Below are 22,907 nucleotides of genomic sequence, written 5' to 3' on the forward strand. Positions count from 1 at the left end.
AGAGCTGTTTTTCTTTGCTCTGTCCCTTCTAGTCTCACCCTTCCCCTCTTCTTCTCTGTATCAGAAGGGGAAGGGCTGGAGCAGGAGGTAGAAGACTTTCATTGAGTGAGATTCAGCACAGCTGAGAGGAAGTAAATCTTCAGCTGGCCTGCTGCCCCCCTCGAATTTTGCCGTCCTAGGAAAAGGTTTAGTGTGTCTATTGGTAAATCCAGGCCTGGCTCCCCCAGTCAAATCCTCAGGTCTTGCTCCCCTTCCTTTTCAAGTTCCCTCTCAATTCTTCCCCTTCCTCCCAGACATCTTATTTTCCCCATGTATCCCTGAATTTCTGCACTCCCTACTCAAGTTAGAACCCCAGCCCAGTCCCTGCTCCCCCAATCCTAGAATCCCTCACGCCCATCACCAGCTTTCTCTTTCTCCCCTCCCAAAAATCACAACTCAGTCATGATGCAGGAGTGAAAAAGCCTTGAGGACGGTCCTCTTCCTTCAAACACCTGCTGCAGCTAAGGAGTGGATGGGGTCCCAGTGGTACCCGCGTTCTTCTCTCTGCTCATGCACTACTGAGAGAAGCTCAGAGCTCTCTTCTCCCACACAATGCAGGAAGCTTCCGCTCCTGCATTCCCCATCCTGATCCTCCTTCCCTTGCCTTCCTCCTCAAACCTGTCCTGGATACTCCCTCCCTCTTCCCCCCCCCCCTCCCTCCATCCTACTCCTTAACATTTCTATAGCGCTACACGACATACGCAGCACTGTACAAAACATACAAAAAGACAGTCCCAGCTCAATAGAGCTTACAATCTAATAAGACAAACATACAGGACAAAAGACTTGGTGAAAAGAAAAGAAAGTTAGTTAAGACTAAAAGCAGACAGACAATCAGGCATAAGATTTAAAAGCACTTTAGATGGGTTTTAAACATGGCAAGAGAGGGAGCAAGACACCAGCTCAGGAAGTCTATTCCAAGCACATGGGGCAGCTGAGTGGAAAGCACAGAGTCTGGAATTGGCAGTAGAGAAGAAGGGCACGGATAGGAGTGACTTATTTGATGAGCAGTGTGCAGGAGGAGGTGGTTACTGTGACTCCAACATCACTCTAAGCTACAACAGCAAGAGGAAATGTGGAAAAAAGGATTCGCACTCACAAAGTGGGGAGTAGCTGGCTTGTTACGGCGGTTACTACCCCAAACCAAATAAGCCTGATACTTCACTTTCAATACATATCCAGCATAGCTCTCTGCTTCAACGGCAGGGGAGAAGAAAAAAGGATTCGCACTCACAAAGCGGGGAGTAGCTGGCTTGTTACGGCGGTTACTACCCCAAACCAAATAAGCCTGATACTTCACTTTCAATGCATATCCTGCTTCAACCGCAGGGGAGAAGAAAAACTAATACTTCACGCATATCCAGCATAGCTCTATACTTCAACGGCAGGGGAGAAGAAAAACTGATACTACACGCATATCCAGCATAGCTCCCTGCTTCAACGGCAGGGGAGAAGAAAAACAACCAATAAGGGCTGAATAACACAGTCTGGGTAAAACAAATAAACATGGGTGTAGCTTGCTTATTGCGGCGGTTACTACCCCTACTACCCCTAACTAATCAAGCTTGATATTTCACTTGGTTGCAGCTCCATCACTGCTCTCTACATTAATGGTGGGGGTGGAAGGGAAATAGAACCAAAGAGCTAAGAGAAACAGATAAGTATGAGAAAAAAATGTGAAGCTTGCTGGGCAGACTGGATGGGCCGTTTGGTCTTCTTCTGCCGTCATTTCTATGTTTCTATGTTTCTATAGATAAGAGAGAGAGATAAGAGAGGAGAGGTAGTGAGGAGCTGCAGAGTGAGGACATTTGTAGGCGAGAAAGGGGAGCGGCTAGGGAGCCAATGCAGTGACTTCAGAAGAGGGGTTATGTGAGCATAGCAACTTTGGTGAAAGATAAGTCGCGCAGCTGAATTTAGGACAGATTGCAGTGCAGAGAGATGGCTTGCTGGAAGAACTGTGAGGAGCCACCCATTGCCAGTCCTTTCCTACCTCTTCTTCCCCCAGCTCTGTGGGATCCCATCCCCATGCCAGTTTTCTTTTTTCCCCAGCCAAAAACTAAAACAAACCCCCCCCCCCCCCCCCCCAAATTAGCCCAATACATAAGAAAGGTAAGAATCTACTCTCTTCATAAAGTAAAATCAAAGTTACTTTAATATTAAGAAGTATGCAAACATGCCAGACCTGCTGCAGAATTTTCTAACTCTTGCTGCAGAGTTGCCTCAAGAAACCGAAGGCGGTGGCAATAACGATACTGATCCCAGTTGTGCATCTTCCTTGATTTGGTTATGGTGATCTCTGGAAGGATGCTAAGCTTTATTTTGTCAGGTATTTTAGTAGATAACACTTGGTTACAGTACAAAGGAACCCATGGGAAGACTGGCTACAATGGGGGAGACTGGTTTACTGTACTTGCCATTAAGCACCTGGGGTTTAAAACGGTAATGGAAGAAGATAGATGCTTAACAATAAATGTTGAGGTACATTTTTTTTCTGACGCTAGCACGCCTTCACCCTAATTTGGGGTTACTGCTCTTTACTCCATTCAGTACTGGCTGTGCAGCCAAGCATGGAACTATATAACACAAATCTAGTGTGTCGCAAAACAGGTCCCACTCTCCCAACCCACAAGTAAAACACACAAAATATTTAATTTCTGAAATTTCTGATTCTTTGTTCACAGTTTCTGCCATGAAATGTGCAATTCTGTCTCTACTGCCTTAAGCCCCAGGCAATCATATCTTCACTGATGGCGTGTGACCTCCAGCCATAACTAGTGTCAGAAGTCTTTGGCTTGCCTCTTAGGGAGCATTTGGGTATTTCTGAGTCAGCAACTGCTTTTTCTTCTTCATGAGGGAGTTGAACTGCTCTCGAGTGACTTCAATGCTGCTCTGTAGAGTGGCAATTTCCCCTGCCAAGCTGACCCCTGCAGGAGAAAGGCCAGGAGGTGAAGAGGCTGCAAATAGAGACACCCAGACCCCAACCAGCTTGTCTCTCCCAGACTTGTTACCCTACAGCCAGGCCTCAACCAGTCCACCCCTCTAGTTCTGTTATTCCAAGGATCCAGAGCCCCCAACCAGCCCGTCCCTCCCAGTCCTGTTACTCCTCAGATACAGGCAACCAGGCCTCAACCAGCCCGTCCCTCCCAGTCCTGTTCCTCCTCAGATACAGGCAACCAGGCCTCAACCAGCCCGTCCCTCCCAGTCCTGTTACTCCTCAGATACAGGAAACCAGGCCTCAACCAGCCCGTCCCTCCCAGTCCTGTTCCTCCTCAGATACAGGCAACCAGGCCTCAACCAGCCCGTCCCTCCCAGTCCTGTTCCTCCTCAGATACAGGCAACCAGGCCTCAACCAGCCCGTCCCTCCCAGTCCTGTTCCTCCTCAGATACAGGCAACCAGGCCTCAACCAGCCCGTCCCTCCCAGTCCTGTTCCTCCTCAGATACAGGCAACCAGGCCTCAACCAGCCCGTCCCTCCCAGTCCTGTTACTCCTCAGATACAGGAAACCAGGCCTCAACCAGCCCGTCCCTCCCAGTCCTGTTACTCTGTAGATATAGAGACCCAGGCCCTCAAGATGTCTCTCCTCACCTTGTTTGAAGCTGCTCTGAGCCTGCCTCAGACTCTGTGGTACCAGGATACCAAACCACTTCAAAGGATCCTGAGCTGGGGCCAGTCTTTCCTCTTGCTGGGCACCATCCATTTCTTTGCTGCTCCTGGGCTTCAGTTTCTCAGCAGCAGTGTCTTCGGATGGAGAAGGGTCATCTATTCTTGAAAGACCTTTCCGTCGCCGGAGCCCTAGATGAGCAGAACAGTAAATGGTAACTGGAAAGAATGTGGTAGGATTGGCATGTTTTTTCATTTATGGTGGGAGTGTCGAAGGTTACATTCACTATGGATACAGGTATTGGAATGGCTACGACAGGGTAGTCCTTGCTCCTGCACAAGCTCGCTTGAACACAGAGGAAGATAGATCACTACAAAAATGTATTAAACATGTGGTATTGGCCAGACGATGCGCAATAGCTTGTGAACGGAGAGAATCATCGGCTCCTGAGCTACATTCAATACAGTCTCGAGTTCATACAATGTACAATTTAGGAAAGATTACAGCTTTTAACAACAAAACCATGACATTTTTCCAAGGTATGGTCCCACTATGTTAAATGGAAGTCCGCAGTATATCAGATGCAAAAATGTTCCTTCTTTTAAGATCAGATCTTTATGGGATCCGCACGCACCTGCATGTCAAGAGCTTAAATGTGATTTATTATAAAATCCCTGTGAATTTGATTAAGCTGTGGGGGGGGGGGGGGGGAATTATATTAAAAAAAACCCTGGGAGTTCAATAAGAGACATACACGGATAATTTGTTGTTGTTTGTTACCATAGTAATGGTAAACTTATTTTTGTTTACATATATATGGGTTAGAAACTTCATCTTGAATTGTATTCTTGATGAAAAATATGTATTATTGCAGTTTACCTCAGGTATAGACATCTGTGTGTATTAGCTTGTTGCACATTGTTGTTATTATTCATGGATCTCTAATAAAATACTTTAATTAAAAAAAAAAAGAACAATAAATGGTGGATGTCTCTGGATAATTTGGGTGAATGACTGTGTGTGTATGTATGTATGTATGTATGATTGCACAGAGGTTCGTGGGCATGTGCTTCTAAAAGTACATAGAGATACAGTTTGTATGAATGTGTGTGTGGTGATGGGTTTGGGTTTTTTTTTGCCACCACTATGCATGCGGGTGCTGTCCCCTTCTTTCTCTTCCTAGGAAGGTCAGATACGGCCCAGGGCTGGAGGCCACAGTAGCATCTCAGTGACCTGGTCCTTGTGTCACAGCCTCTGTCATACAGTTAAAGCCCCAGAGGTGGTGGCTGGGCCGATAATGTGAATATTCTTGGCCCTACATAGAACCGTGAAACTCTGCTTTCTTCAATGGGGCACCCAACAGTGCTGTCTAATGGAGCAGGTAACTTTGCCACCCCCAGAATTTCTTAACAAGAAACCACTAGTAACTGTGTGAAATATGATGTAATATTACTATTCAATACAAAAGGAACATCATAAATTATCGCTATCCTCAACAAATGTTCCATCGATTTAATGGTTTTAATAGTGGAACGTACCACTATATCAATCCAAGAAACGACAGATCAAATTAAATCCATACAGGATCGTATAGCAGTTGAAGTTTCATCCGAATATCTTCAAGAAATTGTGGATAAAAATAAAACCAAACTCGAGGAATTTAGAACATCCATTAAACAATTCAAAATCAAAAAAATACAGAGAGATGAAGAAGATTATTCCACTAACAACGTCTACCGTTGGCTTAATCCAGATAATCCAAAGCCTGAACGTCATGTTACTTTTGCTGAATCTGAGGGCAGTGGGTCTAGTGACTCGGACGATGGTGAGCATAATAGACAACAAAAACGAGGAACTTACAATCAGCCTTTTTTAGGACGAGGCAACCGCGGCAGACGAGGCAGATGGCAACCTCGCAGACCAACTCGCACGGATCCCGTGTCACAAGCCCATGCACAATGGCAGGGCCCGCAAACGAGATCCCGATCACGCCACGATCAGCAATAATAAACATTTCTAACTACACACTCACTCCAGAACAAGATAGAGTACTAAACCTTGGATTATCCTTCGTTCCTTTTAAAAGTCACGATCCTTTCCAAAGCAGACTGGCGATAGCACGCTTCATCCGGAAACTACAAGTAAAACTATACTGTGATGTAAATATGGTACTGCCGGATATCATATCCATAGTGCGCCCGAAATCTAATTGGATCCCCCCTGGACCCATGGATCCTAACATTAGTACATTCCAATCCTTAATTCTCAAAGATATTGAAGAATATGAAAAAATATCCACACATCCATATGTTAACCTGTCATCTGAGCTATACCAAGCGTTACAAACCCTGTCAGAAAATTTAAACATCATTATAAAGCCAGCTGATAAAGGTGGCAGCATAGTGGTGCAAGATCGCACACAGTACATCCAATCTCTGTCCAATCAATTACAGACACCAAGTATTATCAACATCTATCGGAAGACCCCACTCCACAGCTTACAGATACCATTAAAAATCTTTTGGATGAAAAAATATCTCCTTTTTTGACTCGCAAAGAACGACGCTTTTTGAAGGTGGAACACCCTCGGATCCCCATATTATATGGGGTCCCGAAAGTTCATAAATCTAAAGATAATCCTCCACTTAGACCCATTATTTCAAGTAATGGATCCCTATTGGAGCCTTTAGCGATTTTTTTAGATTCGCTTTTGCAACCATTTGTTAAAAACATGCGGTCTTATGTAAAAGACTCAACCCAGGTTCTGAATAAGCTACAAGAAGTGGAAATTCAATCTTCAGATTCAATATTAGTCACCATGGACGTCATATCTCTCTACACCAATGTATCTCAATCAACTGCGTTGGCTGTAGTAGAAGAATGCTTAAAAGAAAAATTAGAGGGTGGTCGGATTCCATTTAAATTTGTATTTGAAATAGCAAAACTTGTGCTGCAAAAAAATTTTTTTCAATTCAATAATGAATTTTTTTTACAGGTTCATGGCATAGCGATGGGGTCCTCAGTGGCACCCTCAATAGCCAATTTGGTCATGGACCGTTTTGAACGGACATTCATATATTCATCTATTTGGTATTCACATATTAATTTTTGGATCCGATACATTGACGATCTTTTATTTCTTTGGACTGTGGAAGAATCAAAACTGACAGAATTTTTGATGTGGTTAAATAATCTAGATTCAGATTTAAAATTTACTCTACAATCAAGTCGCACTCAACTACCGTTTTTGGATATATTGATTACAAAACAGTCCACCACTTTGCACACGACCATTTATCGCAAGGATATAGATAGGAACAATCTCCTTCGCTATAACAGCTTTCACTCTCGTGCATTCAAAAATGGCTTGCCAGTAAGCCAATTTTTTAGAGCACGGCGACTATGCTCTTCTAACAAAGAGTTTAAGGCTCAAGCTCAAATTCTGGCAAAAAGATTTTTTGAATGAGGATACCCTTTTTCAGCGGTACATAAAGCCTATAAACGTGCCTATTATTCTCCTCGTGAGTCGCTTCTCCAATATCGAACGAGAGAACCAATAACAGCTAATATCTGTGTGTTACCTCACACAGATAAATCTTATCTGCTAGTACAAAGCATCAGAAAGCACTGGCATGTTTTACAACTCCACCCCACTTTTGTAGAAGCTCCTTTGATTTCCTATCAGCGCAGCAAAAACATCAAAGATTATGTAGTGCATGCATCAGTATCTGACAATAGATCCAAAATTATTAATGGAACACATCTCAAATGCGGAAAATGTGATATGTGTGAGCACACGATGGAGGGACATGAATGGCATCATCCCATCACAAATCAAACATACAAGAAAAACGCTAATACTACTTGTGAATCAACTCAAATAATATATTTGATTCAATGCCCATGTTCCCTGCTATACGTAGGCCGCACCAAAAGACAAAATCAGACTACGAGAACATAGGAGCCGGATCAATACGGCAAATATTGAAGCTCCTATAGTTAAACATTGTTCGCAATTCTCGCATACATTTGACCAATTGCAGTGGACTGTTTTGGAACAAGTGCAATCGAATCCCAGGGGAGGGAACATGATGAACCATTTAAATAATCGTGAGCAATGGTGGATTTTTACCTTGGCAACAGAAACTCCAGCAGGGTTAAATGACACCATTGAGTGGTCATCAATGATCTAATCCACTCTGCGTCACGTCATTTCCGGGTTCTTTTCCCATTGGTCTGTGTAAGACTCTTTGTTCTCTTTAAATGAAGCTCGGTAAAGCAATGGCGGATCCTGCTTTGTCAAGCTGTGATCACGCAAAATGGCGTTTAAATGATGGGACAAGCTTTCAACAATGTATGCGGCTGGAACTGGGTGACGTATTATTATAAAATTATGTTTCAGAGAATATATGGTTCTAACAACTAACCTCTCACGTATTTCATTTAGACACCGTGGTAAAAGTTAAAACCCCTGAAGAAGCAAACGAAACACGGACGTGTCGGGTTCTTACCGGTGTTTCAGAAAAGCAGTCATCACAGCAAGCCAAGCGTATAATGATAAGTAATTTGTTCACAACTAATTCTACTAAAAAAGTAAAAAAATATTTTTAAAAAAAATATTCTTAAATTTTCCGATTGTTGATACCTGTGATTATAATGATAAAAACAAGTCTCTTTAGCGTAAAACCATTTAATGGGAAACGCTTGAAATGTGACATGTTTCTTTAAGAGCACTCTCTGAAAAAAATCGAGAGGCCTTACTTACTATGAGGTATCACGATCTAAAAAAACAGCGATAATTTATGATGTTCCTTTTGTATTGACCCCCAGAATTTCGCCATCCAAGGCACAGCCCTATTAGGCCTCGGTGGAAATCCAGGCCTGTAAGTTTAATTTTTATTTGATATACCGCCATCTATAATAGCATTAAAGTGGTGGCAGTCCATGCCTAGCTGCGAAGCAGTTGAGTTACCGTCTGTATGACAGACCCAGGTTATAGAACAGCAGAAGCCTGCAATGTTACCATCACCAGTTACAACCCACAGCTCTCGGTGCTGACCTTGCTCTTTGGGTCCAATGTCCTCCACTTCCAGCTGCTCCAGCAGGTCCTTGGCTGAAGTCTGTCCGTCCCCAGCCTCCGCACGCCTCACCTGAAAGGAGCAGCTTCCGTTCTCACCAGCACTATGGAAAAATAAGCAAGAGGCATCACAAAGAAAAATACTACAAGGCATGTATACAGACTACACACCACAGAACAGCTCACAAGTACAGAGTAGGAGCAGTAAAACCCCCGCTGTACTACGAGCTATTTCTTTTCAGATACTCCCCTGAACAGTGACAATGGTATAGAAAGCCTGAGACGTGTTCTTGCCAAGAGGGAGTCAGACTTTACAAATCAACGTCCTAAATGGTCAGGCCTGACTGTCACAATGACTACACACAGGAATTCAGTTCATAGTGTGTGAGATTTAATTTGACACTCTTCCAGATATTGTTAATTCCCCAGGTCACTCTGCTCAGTTTACTAGTTAGAAATCATTTTTCAAACCCCCCTCCCCCATCACATCCAAGTGCCATAGGCTACTGCAGAGAGGCAATGGAGCACTAAGCTCAAGATGTGTTCTCTCCAGTTCTGATGTGATCATACAGCAGATCTTGCATGTGGATGGCAGCTCAGAGACAGACTTTTTTTTTTTTTTTACCCTTCCCCTTTTTGATGTCAGCACAATCCAAGTTAAGTACTTCCCCCCCCCCCCCATCTTGTGCCTCTTACCGTGCAAGGACGTGAATGGATGCCGTCATCTGATGCCCGTACTGCAAGGAGGAGACAGACTTGTTCCCCATTGCAAAGCGGCTTTGAGAGAGGGACAGCCACCCCTATTGTGGAAACATAGGCTATCAGGATCAGCAATAGTGCAGACACAGATATACCAGGAAATAAACCTATACAAATACGTTAAGACATAAAGGAAAAAAAACCCCACTGCATTTTGATTCCTAGCCAAAAGTCTTCAGTGTCCTCTCCTGAAGGATTCCGCTAGATACATCGCTCACTGATTGTTCCCCCTCTCACCAAGCACTTATGAGAGGAGAATTAAAGGGCTATTGGTGTGGCTTGGTCTAGCCTGGTCTGTGAGAAGGGGAAAAAAAAAAAAAAGCCTCCTAGCTGTATAGAGAGAGGCAACCATCAGTCAGGCCCAGCTAGTGCATGAGAAGAAAGGGAAACCCAACCACTGGTGCCATAGGGTGGGCAAGTAAGGAAGTATTAGAAGAGGATATGGGGGAAAAGGAGAAATACAGAGGGGAGTTGCAGGGATAAGCTCGGGACAAAGAGGAGAGCATGAGAATGTCTGGAGAGAAAGGGGAGTGAGGGTGAATGGAGGGGCAGGATGGATTGTGGAAGGATACATGGGTTTATGGAGGGGTGAGTTAAAGGAAAAAAAAAAAAGGGAGACAGAAAGGATATGGGACATGTGGCTAAAGGGGAGGGAAGCAAAGAGGAGGTGAATCAGCTGGGTGTACAGAATGCAATCGCTTTTTCCTGGACATACCCAGACCAGTGGGTTATGCACTCCTACCAGCAGATGGAGACAGAGAACAAAACTTTGAGGCACTGCTATATACCAAGTGTGCCACCTGCAGCTCCTCAGTATTTCTCTGTCTCCAGCAGATGGTGGTGGTGCATACCTGCTGCTCTTGCCTGAGTTATTGGAGTTGCATTTGCTCCCCGAGGTGCCAGGTTCCGTCTTTGGGCCATCTCTTGCGTGGAGCCGGGCGAACGGGGGATTGGATACCCCTGGCAGTGATAGCCCAAGCGTCCTGGGACCCCCGATAGCCAGGGGATGGCTCCCTCGCGGTCCCGAATCCTCCCTCCGGTTGACTGCTGGCTCAGGGAAGTATCCCCGTTGGGGAATTCTTGTTTTTTTTTCTTTTTGTTCTGAATCTTAAGTTTAAAAAAAAAGAAAAGAAAAGAGGCTGTTCCTTTTATTTTGTGAGCTCAGCGGCACTGCCGGATGAAATCGGGTCTGCTCGGCAGTGCTGAGCCCGGCAGCCCTGCAGGTACAGGGGTGTTTCTGGAGGGGGGAGCAGGCAGCGTTTGTGACAAGACCACGGGGCTTCCCTTCCCCGGCAGGGTTAGGTAATTTCCTGCACGCGTTTGCCTGGCGGTGCTGAGCTATCTTTAGCGCGAGGGCCGTTTCTCTGCTGCCGGCTGCTTTCCCGCATGTCTGCTCAGCGGAGCAGAGTTATTTTTGGCGTGTGCGCCATTTTTGTGTAGCAGCTCTTTCTCCCACGCGATCACCGCAGCAGTACCATTTCCCAGCCCAGGGGTCCCTTGAGATCGCGCTGCGATCGTGTTAACGTTAGACAAGTCACTTGTAGAGGCCTGCAAGGCCGGTGGCATTTGGTCTGCATACTTGGATTCCCTCTTCCTGTACCTCGGGGGGGGGGGGGGGGGGGGAGAAAGGGTCTTCTGTCAAGGGGCTTAAGCCCAAGAAAGCCGCACGTTTAGCAGCTTCGGGGGCCGGAACCAGGGGCAGATCTCCTGCCTCCACTGTGACTTCCAGGAAGGAGTCCCAGGACGATCCCCCTCCGCTTTCTTCCGCAGCGTGGGAGCCTATTCAAATAGACACACGGGACACAGGTTTTGATTCCAGTGGCGAGGAGACGGGCCCAGGAGTATGCCCTTGGGTGAGGAACCAGGTGGTTCCTCACCCAAGGGCATACTCCTGATGCATGAGGCCTTTTTGGCCAGGAAGTCAGCAAAACGTATACCCCAGGAAGGGGGTTGAGGCGTCCCGAAGCACCCCAGGCTTCGTGACAAATCTCAGGGCTCACGTACAATCGTGTCCCATGGGAATTTGGATGTCTCGGAGGACTCGCAAGGGGAGGAGTTTCCCTCTCCACAAGGGGACGCCACTGTTGACCCGGATGAGACTGTTGCCAGATTTGGATACCGGCGGTGACGAATAGCTTCTGGTGGAGACCAGGTCGGAAGGGGACAATCCACGCATGGTTAGTCTGTTTAAAAAGGAGGAATTATGACCCCTTATCCCCCCGGTGTTGGAGAAGTTGGGGGTGAAGTTAACCCAGGAGAAGTCTGATAGTGAGGGTGTCAACCCGGTCTTGGACGGTCTCTGGGGACCACCCAGCGTTTTCCCTATCCTTAAGAAAATCCAGAAGCTCATTAGATGGGAATGGGACTCTCCTGAGGCGGGCCTGAAGGTCAGCCAGGCTATGGCAAAGCTGTATCCAGTGCTCGAGGAACATTTGGAGCACCTTAAGACACCTAAGGTGGATGCAGCGGTATCAGCAGTCACTAAGACTACCATCCCGGTGGCAGGGGCTGCTGCTCTGAAGGATGTGCAGGATCGCAAGTTGGAGCTTCACCTTAAGCGCCTGTTTGAAGTTTCATCGTTGAGCCTTCGTGCAGCAGTCTGTGCAAGCATGATGCAGCGTGCCTGTTTGTGTTGGATTCAACTCAGGATCTGGTTTCCTTCAGGGTCATGACCGTCTGGAGGCAGGGGTCGCTTATGTGGCAGATGCCTTGTATGATCTGGTGCGCACTTCAGCCCGAAGTATGGTTTTGTCGGTAGCTGCTAGGCAACTGCTGTGGCTCTGCAATTGGGCGGAGGACACGTCTTCCAAATCTCAGTTATGTAACCTTCCCTTTCGGGGGAAGCTTCTATTTGGAGAAGATCTCGACCAGCTTATGAAGTCCCTGGGGGAAATCAAGGGTAACAAGCTGCCCAAAGACAAGAAACCTTTCAAAAAGTCCTTTTCTCCGCGTGCCCGTTTTCAGGATTCTTGGAGATTCAGGTCTGGGAGGGGTTCCCCCTCCTCCGGTTCCAAGCAGTCCACAACTTGGCAGCAGGTCGGCAAGAGGCGGCCCACCCACTCCTTGTTCGTAGCGGTTGGGGGCAGGTTGTCCCATTTTTTTTACGAGGAGTGGGTCAAGATCACCTCTGATCAGTGGGTCCTGGGGGTGATAAGGGAAAGTTTTGCCTTAGAAGTTTCTCGCCCTCTCTCGGACACATTTCTGGAATTGCGCTGCATTTCCCCCACAAGCGGGCCATGGTGGAAGACACTCTGCAAAGGTTGCTAGGTCTGGAGGAGATTGTCCCGGTCCTGCTGGACGAGCAGGGACAAGGAAGGTACTCCATCTACTTTGTGGTTCCAAAGAAGGAAGGCACCTTCCGTCCCATGCTGCAACTGCAACAGGTGAACTTGAGCTTGTGGATCCCATGTTTTAGGATGGAGACTCTAAGAACAGTCATCATGGCCGTCTGCAGGGGGGAATTCCTCATCTCCTTGGATCTCACAGAGGCCTACCTCCACATTCCGATCCAGACCAATCATCAGAAGTTCTTGCACTTCAAGATTCTGGGTTTTTCAGTTCTGGGCTCTTCCCTTCGGATTGGCTACGGCTCCGCACATCTTTACAAAGGTGATGGTGGTCGTGGCGGTGGCCCTCCGGAAGGAGGGGATGTTAGTTCACCCGTACCTTGACGATTGGCTGATTCGAGCAAAGTTGGAGGAGGCTGCTTGTGTTCGGTGCACCGGGTGTCGCAGTTCCTCCAGTCTCCAGGCTGGGCGATCAATGGAGCGAAGAGTCAGCTGACCCCTTCACAGTCCCTGGAATATCTGGGAGCTCGTTTTGACACTCAGATGGGCAAGGTGTTCCTCACAATGGACAGGATGAGCAAATTACAGCAGCAAGTGCTTCACCTCCTACATCTTCAGATCCCCAGAGTTTGGGACCATCTGCAGATTCTGAGCTCCATGGCACTGACGTTGGAGTTGGTACCGTAGGCCTTCACTCACATGCGGCAGTTGCAGAGGGCACTACTAGCCTGATGGAACCTATTGTTTGAACAGTACTAGCTGCCATTACAGTTGTCGAAGCAGGCCAGGTCCAGCCTGGAGTAGTGGTTATCAGAGACCAAATTGCAGAAGGGCATGACCCTCAAAGTCCCGGATTGGGTGGTCGTGTCGATGGACGCAAGTCTCCAGGGCTGGGGAGCAGTGTGCCTGGGTCATGCAGCCCAGGGCGCTTGATCATTGGTGGAATGGTCCTAGTCCAATTGCCTCTAGACGAGAGTGGTCTGCAGAGCATTGGAGCGTTTCAGCCTCAGATTCGTGGAGAATGGTTCGCGTCTTTTCGGACAACGCCACCACGGTTGCATACCTCAACTGGCAGAGAGGAACCAAGAGATCAGCCATGGCTCGGGAGGCTCATCTTCTGTTTGCTTGGGCAGAGCGTCATCTGGAAGGAATGGCGGCCTCTCACATAACACAGTGGATAACGTACAGGCGGACTTCCTCAGTCGTCAACAGCTGGATCCCGGGAATGGGAACTGTCCCAGGAGGCCTGGAATCACATTTGTGCCAGATGAGGAGTCCCTCAGCTGGATCTCATGGTGATGCAAGCCAACTCAAAGACAACCAGATTCTTCAATCGCAAGAAGGAGGTCGGGTCGGTGGGGCTGGACGTCCTGGTGTGCAAGAGGCCGACCGGGATTCTCCTGGATGCCTTTCCCCCTTGGCCACTCATCAGTCAAGTTCTTTGGTGCATAAAGGAACATCTGGGTTCAGCAGTCCTGGTGGCTCTGGAGTGGCCACAGCATCCTTGGTTTGCAGATCTCATACAGCTGGTGACGAATGATCCATTATGCCTGGCCCAACTTCCAGATCTCTTGCGTCAAGGGCCCATCTTTTCGGATCGGGAGGATCACTTCTTTCTCGTGGTTTGGCTTTTGAAAGGTGGCGGTTACAAATGAAGGGTTACTCGGAACCGGTGATTTCCACCCTCCTTCAGGCTAGACGTCCTTCTACGTCAATGGCCTACGTCAGTATATGTAAAGTGTTTGAGTCCTGGTGTGATCAGCAAGGGCTAGTGCTGCTTTCAGTGAACATTCCTCATATTTTGGCTTTTCTGCAGCAGGGCTTGTCAAAAGGATTGGCTTATAAATTCCCTACTGGTCCAGGTTTCAGCCCTGGGTTGTCTCCAAGGTCGGGTACGAGGCAAGTCCCTGGATGTTGTCCATTTCCTAAAAAGGAGTGAAGCATTTACGCCCTCCAGTTAGTAAGCTGTGTCCAGATTGGAATCTTAACCTGGTTTTGCGGGCTCTGTGTGACCCCCCCCCCCTTTGAACCATTAGGATGGGCCTCCCTAAAGGGACCTTACTTTGAAGACAGTTTTTCTAGTAGCCATGTGTTTGGCCAGAAGGATTTCAGAACTTCAGGCTCTTTCCTGTCAGGATCCTTTCCTGCGCATCTCTACTGATAAGATTTCTTTGCATATGGTTTCTTCCTTTTTGCCTAAAGTGGTGTCTGCCTTCTATGTGAATCAATCCGTGGAGCTGCCCGGTTTTCTGAATCGGTCTCGAAACTATTCGTCGGGTAGAGACCTTCACCTGTTGGATGTTTGCCGGGTTCTGCTACGTTATTTGAAAGTCACTAATTCCTTTAGGAAGTCGGACCACCTTTTTTGTATTGTTTGGGGGACCGAAGAAAGGAGAGAAGGCGTCTACATCTACTTTGGCCCGCAGGTTGAAAGAGACCATTTGTTTAGCCTACCTTGGCAAGGGTCACCCCATTCCAGCTGGTTTGAAAGCGCATTCTACTAGAGTGCAGGCAGCCTCCTGGGCAGAGTGCCAGTTGGTAAGTCCTGAAGAAATATGTAGGGCTGCAGTCTGGTCCTCTCTGCATACCTTTACAAGACATTTCCGTTTGGATGTATGGGCACCGGAGGACGTGGTTTTGGGGGAAAGCATTCTGAGAGCGGATCTTTTGGGTTCCCGCCCGGTGCAGTGTGGCTTTGGTACATCCCAGCAGTCTGGGATGCATAACCCACTGATCTGGACTGATCTGTGATATTACAGGAACGAAAATTTGCAGGTAAGACAATTTTCCTTTATTTTTTTTTTTTGAAGGGGAAGGGTTTAGCTGGGTGAGGATATAAGATTTGATGCGCTTCTTGTTAAAATCATCAGCTTGCTCTGGGTGTGATTTTCCAGCACAGGCTGAAGAGTTTGGCCATGGCAGGAAAGTGTCCAGGCACATAATCAGCCCAACTGCTGCTGCTCTGCCAGCTGCCCTTGTGCAGCCTCAGCTGTCTGCTCATTTGCAGCTACCTGTAGCCCTCCTCCTCTACTGCTGACATTCACTTTGCAGCCCGTACAGCTGCGTGGATTGCAATTCCGAGGGCTCAAGGTACGCAGTGAGACCTTTGTAGTTGCCAGCATCATGCTGCTCATGAGGAAGTCAAACAGTGCCATAGGGCACCAGCATGAGCAGGGCATGGAAGCAGACCTGGATTTGCCAACAAACACACGGCCTGAATCAAGGGGAGGGCAGCAGGCCAGCTGGAGATTTGCTGCTGAATCTCATTCAGCAGAGAACACCTTTTTGATTCCTGCTCCAGTCCCTCCTCTCCCAGTGCAGAGAACAGGAGGGTAGGGTAAGACTGGAAAGGACAGAGCAAAGAAAAAATACTGCTCTACTCCCTATTCCAACCCCTCCCCTCCTGTTCTGTGCAGGCAACAGCAGGAGAGGGGAGAGAGGTGAGGCCAGAGCACACAGCAGGAGCAAAGAAAAGCCACTCTTGCTCCCTAATCCAAACCTCACTTCCTGTATTTCAGGGATATGAGAAGAGGAGGTGAGCCTGAAGCAGATACAGCAAAGCTAAGAAAGCTGTGCCTTAGACCTTCTGCTCCGCTTTCTCTTGTCTGGAAGGGGGAGGGAGGTAACAGCATGAGCAGTGCCTAAGGGTAGCAAAATCCTAAATCCATCACTGCAAGGAAGTGGATCAATAAGAAAGAAGATGGAAGGAAAAGACTGAATAAGTGAAGAGGATGGATGGGATGGAAGACAGCAGATGGAGGGAGAAGAAAAAGAATGGAGAGGGTGGGTGAGGAAGAGAATGATGGGAAGAGGGGAAAGAATGGCTAGGGAAGGGAGGAGGGGAGAGAATGTAAAGAGACAAGTGGCAAAAAGGAATGACAAAAAGAGAGCAAAAATAATTGCAGTTGAGAAAAGAATGATAATAAACAGATGTACATGGAAGACTAACGTTTTTTTTTTCAATGAAAATATTTGACTGAAAAGTGTATTATAATTGGTCTTGTGAATATTAATAATGTACAATATACAAAGGTATCACTTGATAAACAGTGTCAGAGTGTACCCCTAAGCTGCTGCAATCAATGGGGAGATGATTTGGTTTTATTTATTTAGCTCATGCCTTTCCATTGTAGCTCAAGGTGGGTTACATCCAGGTAACTCCTAGGACTGTTCATGGATGGACATGTAAAATGAAGTGAAACTAATATCAGTGTAGTGTAGGTATTTTCCCTGTCCCCAGAGGGCTCACCATCTAAGTTTATACCTGAAACAATGGAGGGTGAAGTGACTAGCCTGTCCACAAGGAGCAACAGTAGGATTTAAACCCTGGCTTCCGTGATTCATAGTCTGCTGCTCTAACCACTGGGCTCCTCCTCCACTCCAGTGTGAGGTGTGACCTGTGTATAACCGATTGCAGTTACACAGGTCACATCTTGCTCCTTCGGAACACACTGACTTCCAAATGTCCAGCTAGAATGGCTGACCACCCACCTCCAAGGAGAGCAATGATCTTCATTACCCTGATAAGGATTCTTGGCTAGGAACTGCAATGTTTATTTTTCCCTCCTCTCCTAAACATTTGCATACTACATGGAATTAAGAGTTATGCCTGGGATGGACTTAAGCGCATCGACTTTGAACTGGCTGCTCCTGGATTACTACATATTACCCTCTAAGAAGCATCTCTGCTAATTTACTTTAGGGTCAGCAGTAAATTATTCATGGAACAGCACAGCTCCCTGCCCATAAGAGCTTACACCTATGTTAAAGGAACAGGGAGGTTGAGTGACTGGAAGTCACAGAGTGAATGAGAGCAGCACAACACGCTACACTGATATTAGTTTTACATGTCCATCCATGATTTATTTGTGGGAAGAACTGAAGTCCTAGGTGTGACCCAGATGAAACTGGCAGCTCCTCCTCCTGGGCCCCCCCCCCTAGATCTGAGCTTTTTAATTCCCTCCCAAAGCATTCTGAAATTACCCCATGTACACAAGAATACGCACTCATCCAAATAGTTTTAGAAGCTATAAAGTAGGCTTCAGTATTCCTTGTGCTGCTTATCCTGTCTACTTCTTAGAATCAGTCACCTGTAACTTCTTCAGTGCCCACCTGCTCAACAAGAGCATTGAAGGTCTGTCTCTTTTCCTGCAAGATCTCCAGCTCAGACATCAGAATCAGCACTAGACGGTCCAGTTCCTGGCAAACATCTACCTCTTCATCTTCTCCAGCCATCTCCCCTCACCTGCTGTTATTGGAGGGGATGCTGGGGGCACAGCTGTGACTTCTGGCCTCTCTGAAGCAAAAGGAAAACACTTTAATTAGTTCAATGGCTGGGGCTCCTGTTTCACCTATATCCCGGACTGAAAACAAAGTTAATCTTGTGCACCTGTCTTTCTATAACTGCAGGGTAATGTAGGTCCCGAAGGAACACTGGAGACCAGTCCTCGGCTTTTTTTTCGTTGTTTTTAATTCATCTCCCATGAAGGCATTAAGGAATCTGTAGCCTTGTGCGCCTCCCGTGTAAAAACCTACACTAGAGGCACCAAGATGCAGCAGAAGAAGGTGTTTAGAGTGAGCCAGCGGCTGATACATACCGATTATTTTTTTAAAGGCTAAAAAAAGCAACAGCCCTCTACTAGCACCCCTAGAACTCCTTCTCCTCATTATACCTTTGCCCTTGGAGCCACGCTTGATGTTAAATTCTTTTCTTCCTGCTGCTCTGGCTTGTTTGTCACGTGACTTTTTAGAACGAGGAAGAGCCTTCCCTTTACGCCCCGCCCCCTCTTCTTATCCTACGGTAGCTCCAGACAAAACTAGACGTTCGCAGAAGGAGGAGTTAAGAGAAATATACGATCAATTAGGATTGACAAGGAAGTGCTAAACTGGGTGATTACCATGTGATCCAGCTCCTCCCTTATCGGACATCTTTGTTAAGGGCAAAAGAGAGTATTGTAGATCTATAAAGTGCTAATAAAAATAAAACTAGCAAAAAAAAAAAATATGAGTGCTGGCTTTTTGGTAAATTTATTTATTTATTTATTTATTGGTTTTTATATACCGGTGTTCCTGTATGAAATACAGATCACATCGGTTTACATTGAAACAGAACATGAAAATCACCAATAAAGGCATTACATAGAACAAGGTTATGAAACTTGGAATAGGGTACATTAGTTCAAAACTTAACAATAATGTTAAATGAGCAAGGAGATGCTTATAGCAATATAGGATTAGACTGACCTTTGTGAAGCCGATTGCATAAATGTGTGTGGAGGGTGATGCCTTAATAGTGGGCACTACTGTTCACAAGTTTCAAACATGCGCTAATTCAACCTCTTTTTGGGGCCAATGCAATAAAACGCGCACTAAAAATGTATGCGTGCCCGTTTCCCTAACGCACATGCAGCCAGCCACATCCTTTGGGCACCTGATGAAATTTTTAAATGAGAGGCAGCGTTACAAAGGGTGTGCTAACGGAGACTTGAGCATCTGTAGTGCTCAATAGTTTATTTCTTTGGGCGCCCAATTGCAATTGATGCTCAATACAAGCATCCATTTTGACCGCTTCTTTTTTTGCTTCAATTCACTTCAGCAACCTCAGCTAAATATTAGGCACCCCTTGCTATGGACATCCAAACTGGGTGGCGATAAGAAAAGTGGTTTTTGTTTTTTTTAATGAAGTGAAAATATACAATTATTTTTCTCCACCAAAAGCAGTAAATTAAAGTGTCACGATACTAAATGTTAAGATTTTAGCTGCTAAACAGCCTCATCCTACTCTGTCAGTGACACCTCTCTGCCACCAGAGGTCTCCCCAAAACACTATCCTGTTCTGTCCCTGTCAGCTCCTCCCTGCCTGCACCACACTCAAGGGCCGATGCAATAGTCTTTGTGGAAAGTGGGTGCTGACTTTTCAGCCTATCCTTGCTTTGCCTTGTGGCCTCTGGGCCTTCTTACTCCTAGCTTTGCCTTTTGGCCTCTGGGCCTTCTGACCTCAGCCTTGCCTCATGGCCTCCAGGCCTTCTGATCGCAGCTTTGCTTTGCTTTGTGACCCTCGGGCCTTCTGACCCTTGCTTTGCCTTGCTGTGAGCTTTTTGGGCCTTCTTGCATCTTGTCCTGCCTTCTGGCCTATACCTGGGAACTTTTGAGTTCTGCTCACCCTGATATTTTTTAAGATTTGCAGGGAGTGGGGGAGGAGAGCAGGTACAGTGACAACACAATTTCTCTCTTCCCTCCCCCAACAAACAACAACAGGCATTCTTTACCAAGGGCACCTGCAATCCTCGTGTGCAGGGCTGGTGCAAGGGTCTGTAGCACCCTAGGCAGACCAATGTAATACTAAGAACATAAGATATGCCATACTGAGTCAGACCAAGGGTCCATCAAGCCTAGTATCCTGATTCCATCAGTGGCCAATCCAAATCACAATTTCACTCCCTCCCCCCCACCCCCCCAGCCCAATTCACCCTGAGTTGAAAGTGCCCCTCTTAGAGTGGTAGCTATATATAGAGTCATGTTCTCCCTCTTATAGTATGCTTTCTCTCCCCCCCACCCCCTCCTCCTTCTGGTCCTTCTGGTTCTTGTGTACGTGAGGACCTCAAGCGTGACTGCTTGAGGTCCTCACGTACACTGACGGTGCCTGCCTAGTCTGCTGCTGAAATCATAATGCACGTCCTGTTTCACTGAGACGGACCAGAAGTTAGCAGAGCGGTGGCGCAGTGCCACCCAGAGATTTTATGGTCCTGCCCAGAGACCCGGTAAAATTTGACTAAATTTCCTGAGTCTCCAGGCTAAATCCAGAGAATTCCCAAATATGCTCTGTGGCTTATCCAGGCCTCTCTTTGTCCTGCCCCTCAGGTCTGTTTGTTCTATGTCCTGTCGTGACCTGTTTTACTTGCACACTCTTCCTGTCTAAAGCCTCAGTTCCAGTCTTACTTGCACTCTGTTCCAGTCCAAGCCTTGGTTCCAGCCTTACCTGCACTCTGTTCCAGTCCAAGCCTTGCTCCAGCCTTACCAGATGGCCCAAGACTTGCTCCAGCCTCGCCCTGCCGCCCCACGCCACTCCGCCCATACTGGAGCCATAACACTAAGGAGAAGGACACACTTAGAACACAGAGAACCTATTTTTTAAATGTGTTTCATGAGCCCTTGTCTGCACCTCATGAGCACTTTACTCCACCTCTGAGGCTGGAGTTAAATTTGCTGCGTTAAAAAGTGTGTGATGGGTGCCCAGCTCTTTATTGCATCGGGGGTAATAGCTAATGTCCTCATCTACATGCAGTTAACATCTGACGGGCGCTATTGGGCTCATGTTTGTTAGGGCGTGTATTTTGGACGCGTTAATCCTCTTACTGCATCCGGTGCTAGTCTAGTGCATCCAAAACATGCGTCCAACCATGTGAAAACCCATGCACTAAGCTGGGTGCACTTTAGTGCATCAGCCCTTTTACGTTTCTGTAATTGTAATTTTGTGTAATTATAGTTGGATGGATTTTGCTTATGTACAAGGCCAAGGATAGTCTTTTTTTAGAGCCAAGGAAATTAATCTCCAGTGTGACTGAGACCATCCCTTGGCTCTGAATTGTGCCAAAATTACTTATAATTCAATTGCACAGAATGAAGGACTAAAAAGAATTAAACAAGCTTTGAAATTTATAGAGGAAGAGGATAAGACAGGATCAGAAGCAATATATGATCCTTGTTATATTTTTTTGTGATTTTATCCTCAGTCCCTAGCACAGCATCTTAGCAACTAACAGGCCGATACAGTACAGTGCGCTCCGGTGGAGCGCATTGTTAACCCGCATTTGGACGCGCGCTTTCGACGCACTAGCTTTACCCCTTATTCAGTAAGGGGTAATAGCGCGTCGAAAGCGCGTGTCCAACCCCCCCGAAACTAATAGCGCCCGCAACATGCAAATGCATGTTGATGGCCCTATTAGTTATTCCTGTGCGATACAGAAAGTAAAATGTGCAGCCAAGCCGCACATTTTACTTTCAGAAATTAACGCCTGCCCAAAGGCTGGCGTTAATTTCTGCCAGCGCCAGGGAAGTGCACAGAAAAGCAGTAAAAACTGCTTTTCTGTGCACTCTCCGATTTAATATCATGACGATATTAAATCGGAGGCCCCAAAAGTAAAAAAAAAGTAAAAATTTAAAAAAAATACATTAAAAATCGGCCCGCGGCCCGCGGGTCGGAAGACGAACACTCAATTATGCGAGCGTCCATTTTCCGAACCCATGGCTGTCAGCGGATTTGAGAACCGATGCCAGCAAAATTGAGCGTCGGCTGTCAAACCCGCTGACAGCCGCCGCTCCTGTCAAAAAGGAGGCGCTAGGGACGCGTTAGTGTCCCTAGCGCCTCCTTTTACCGCGGGCCCTAATTTGCATAGGCCACCCTCCTGAATTGCGCGCCCAGGAGAGTGGCCTATGCGCACGCCGGGAGTGCAGGCGTTCGCCAGCTCTCCCACGCGTTTTTCTGAATCGGCCTGTTAATAAAAAATGTGCTCCTTTTAACCCCTCCCCTTCCTGAACAATCACATTCCCCTACAAATCTGTTCCTGTATTATTTAAATTTCACAAAGGAAAATACTTAAAAATGTGCAGCCTAATTGTTGCTCAGCCATTTAGGATATAAGTATGAGATATAGTCTCTGTTGTGTTGGAGGTGGATTCTTGGGCTGAGGTGGGGTTGACGCAACCCGTAGGCAAGGGCCTACGGGTCCCCACCATCAGCAGGTGGAGTGAGCTGAAGCTAGAGGCCACTGGAGCTTCACCTATACCAGCCCATGTTCCCCTCGGGTTGAGCCTTTGGGTGCCGGGACTGGCAGGACTTAGGCAGGCCTCGAGGTAGAACAATAAAGGCGAACAGTTCAGCTCAGAGACAGCAGCCAGCAGGTGGCGTAGTATTATCCTGGACTGGTCCCAGTACAGGAACTCAAGCACCAAAGAATGAGGATTGACTGAAGGTGCTTGAGCAGAGAAAGGCCGGAGCCTTGAGAGTCCATGTCCAGAGGATAGGGACAGAGGCGTCACTGTCAAACTCGAATGAGAGCTGGCGGCAATGGAAAGATGTAGCAAGCAATCATAGAACTCTGGACACAAAGAGTCTATAGTGTAGTCGTTCATAGCAATGGTCAGG

The 22,907-nt window shown here is 46.9% G+C and overlaps 1 protein-coding gene across 3 annotated transcripts; it reads right to left on the reverse strand.

The window, feature by feature from the left end:
* Positions 1-2,168: 2,168 nt before the first annotated feature.
* On the reverse strand, positions 2,169-18,593 carry CCDC115 (coiled-coil domain containing 115). 3 transcript variants are annotated; one of them, XM_029610697.1, is made up of 7 exons: positions 18,436-18,583; positions 18,153-18,299; positions 17,876-18,059; positions 9,414-9,517; positions 8,700-8,821; positions 3,625-3,831; positions 2,169-2,963 (listed from the first exon to the last, which is right to left on the reverse strand). In XM_029610697.1, exons 3-7 carry the CDS (start codon positions 17,996-17,998, stop codon positions 2,839-2,841), a joined length of 681 nt encoding a protein of 226 aa, XP_029466557.1. In that variant the 5' UTR covers positions 17,999-18,059; positions 18,153-18,299; positions 18,436-18,583; the 3' UTR covers positions 2,169-2,838. The 3 variants fall into 3 exon arrangements, with proteins under 3 accessions (XP_029466557.1, XP_029466552.1, XP_029466564.1); XM_029610692.1 differs by lacking the exon at positions 18,153-18,299 and having other exon boundaries at positions 18,436-18,593; XM_029610704.1 differs by lacking the exons at positions 18,153-18,299; positions 18,436-18,583 and having other exon boundaries at positions 17,854-18,039.
* Between the last annotated feature and the right edge of the window lie 4,314 nt (positions 18,594-22,907).

Source organism: Rhinatrema bivittatum, chromosome 1 (genome assembly GCF_901001135.1).
Source record: "Rhinatrema bivittatum chromosome 1, aRhiBiv1.1, whole genome shotgun sequence".
In the NCBI taxonomy this organism is placed as follows: domain Eukaryota; kingdom Metazoa; phylum Chordata; class Amphibia; order Gymnophiona; family Rhinatrematidae; genus Rhinatrema; species Rhinatrema bivittatum.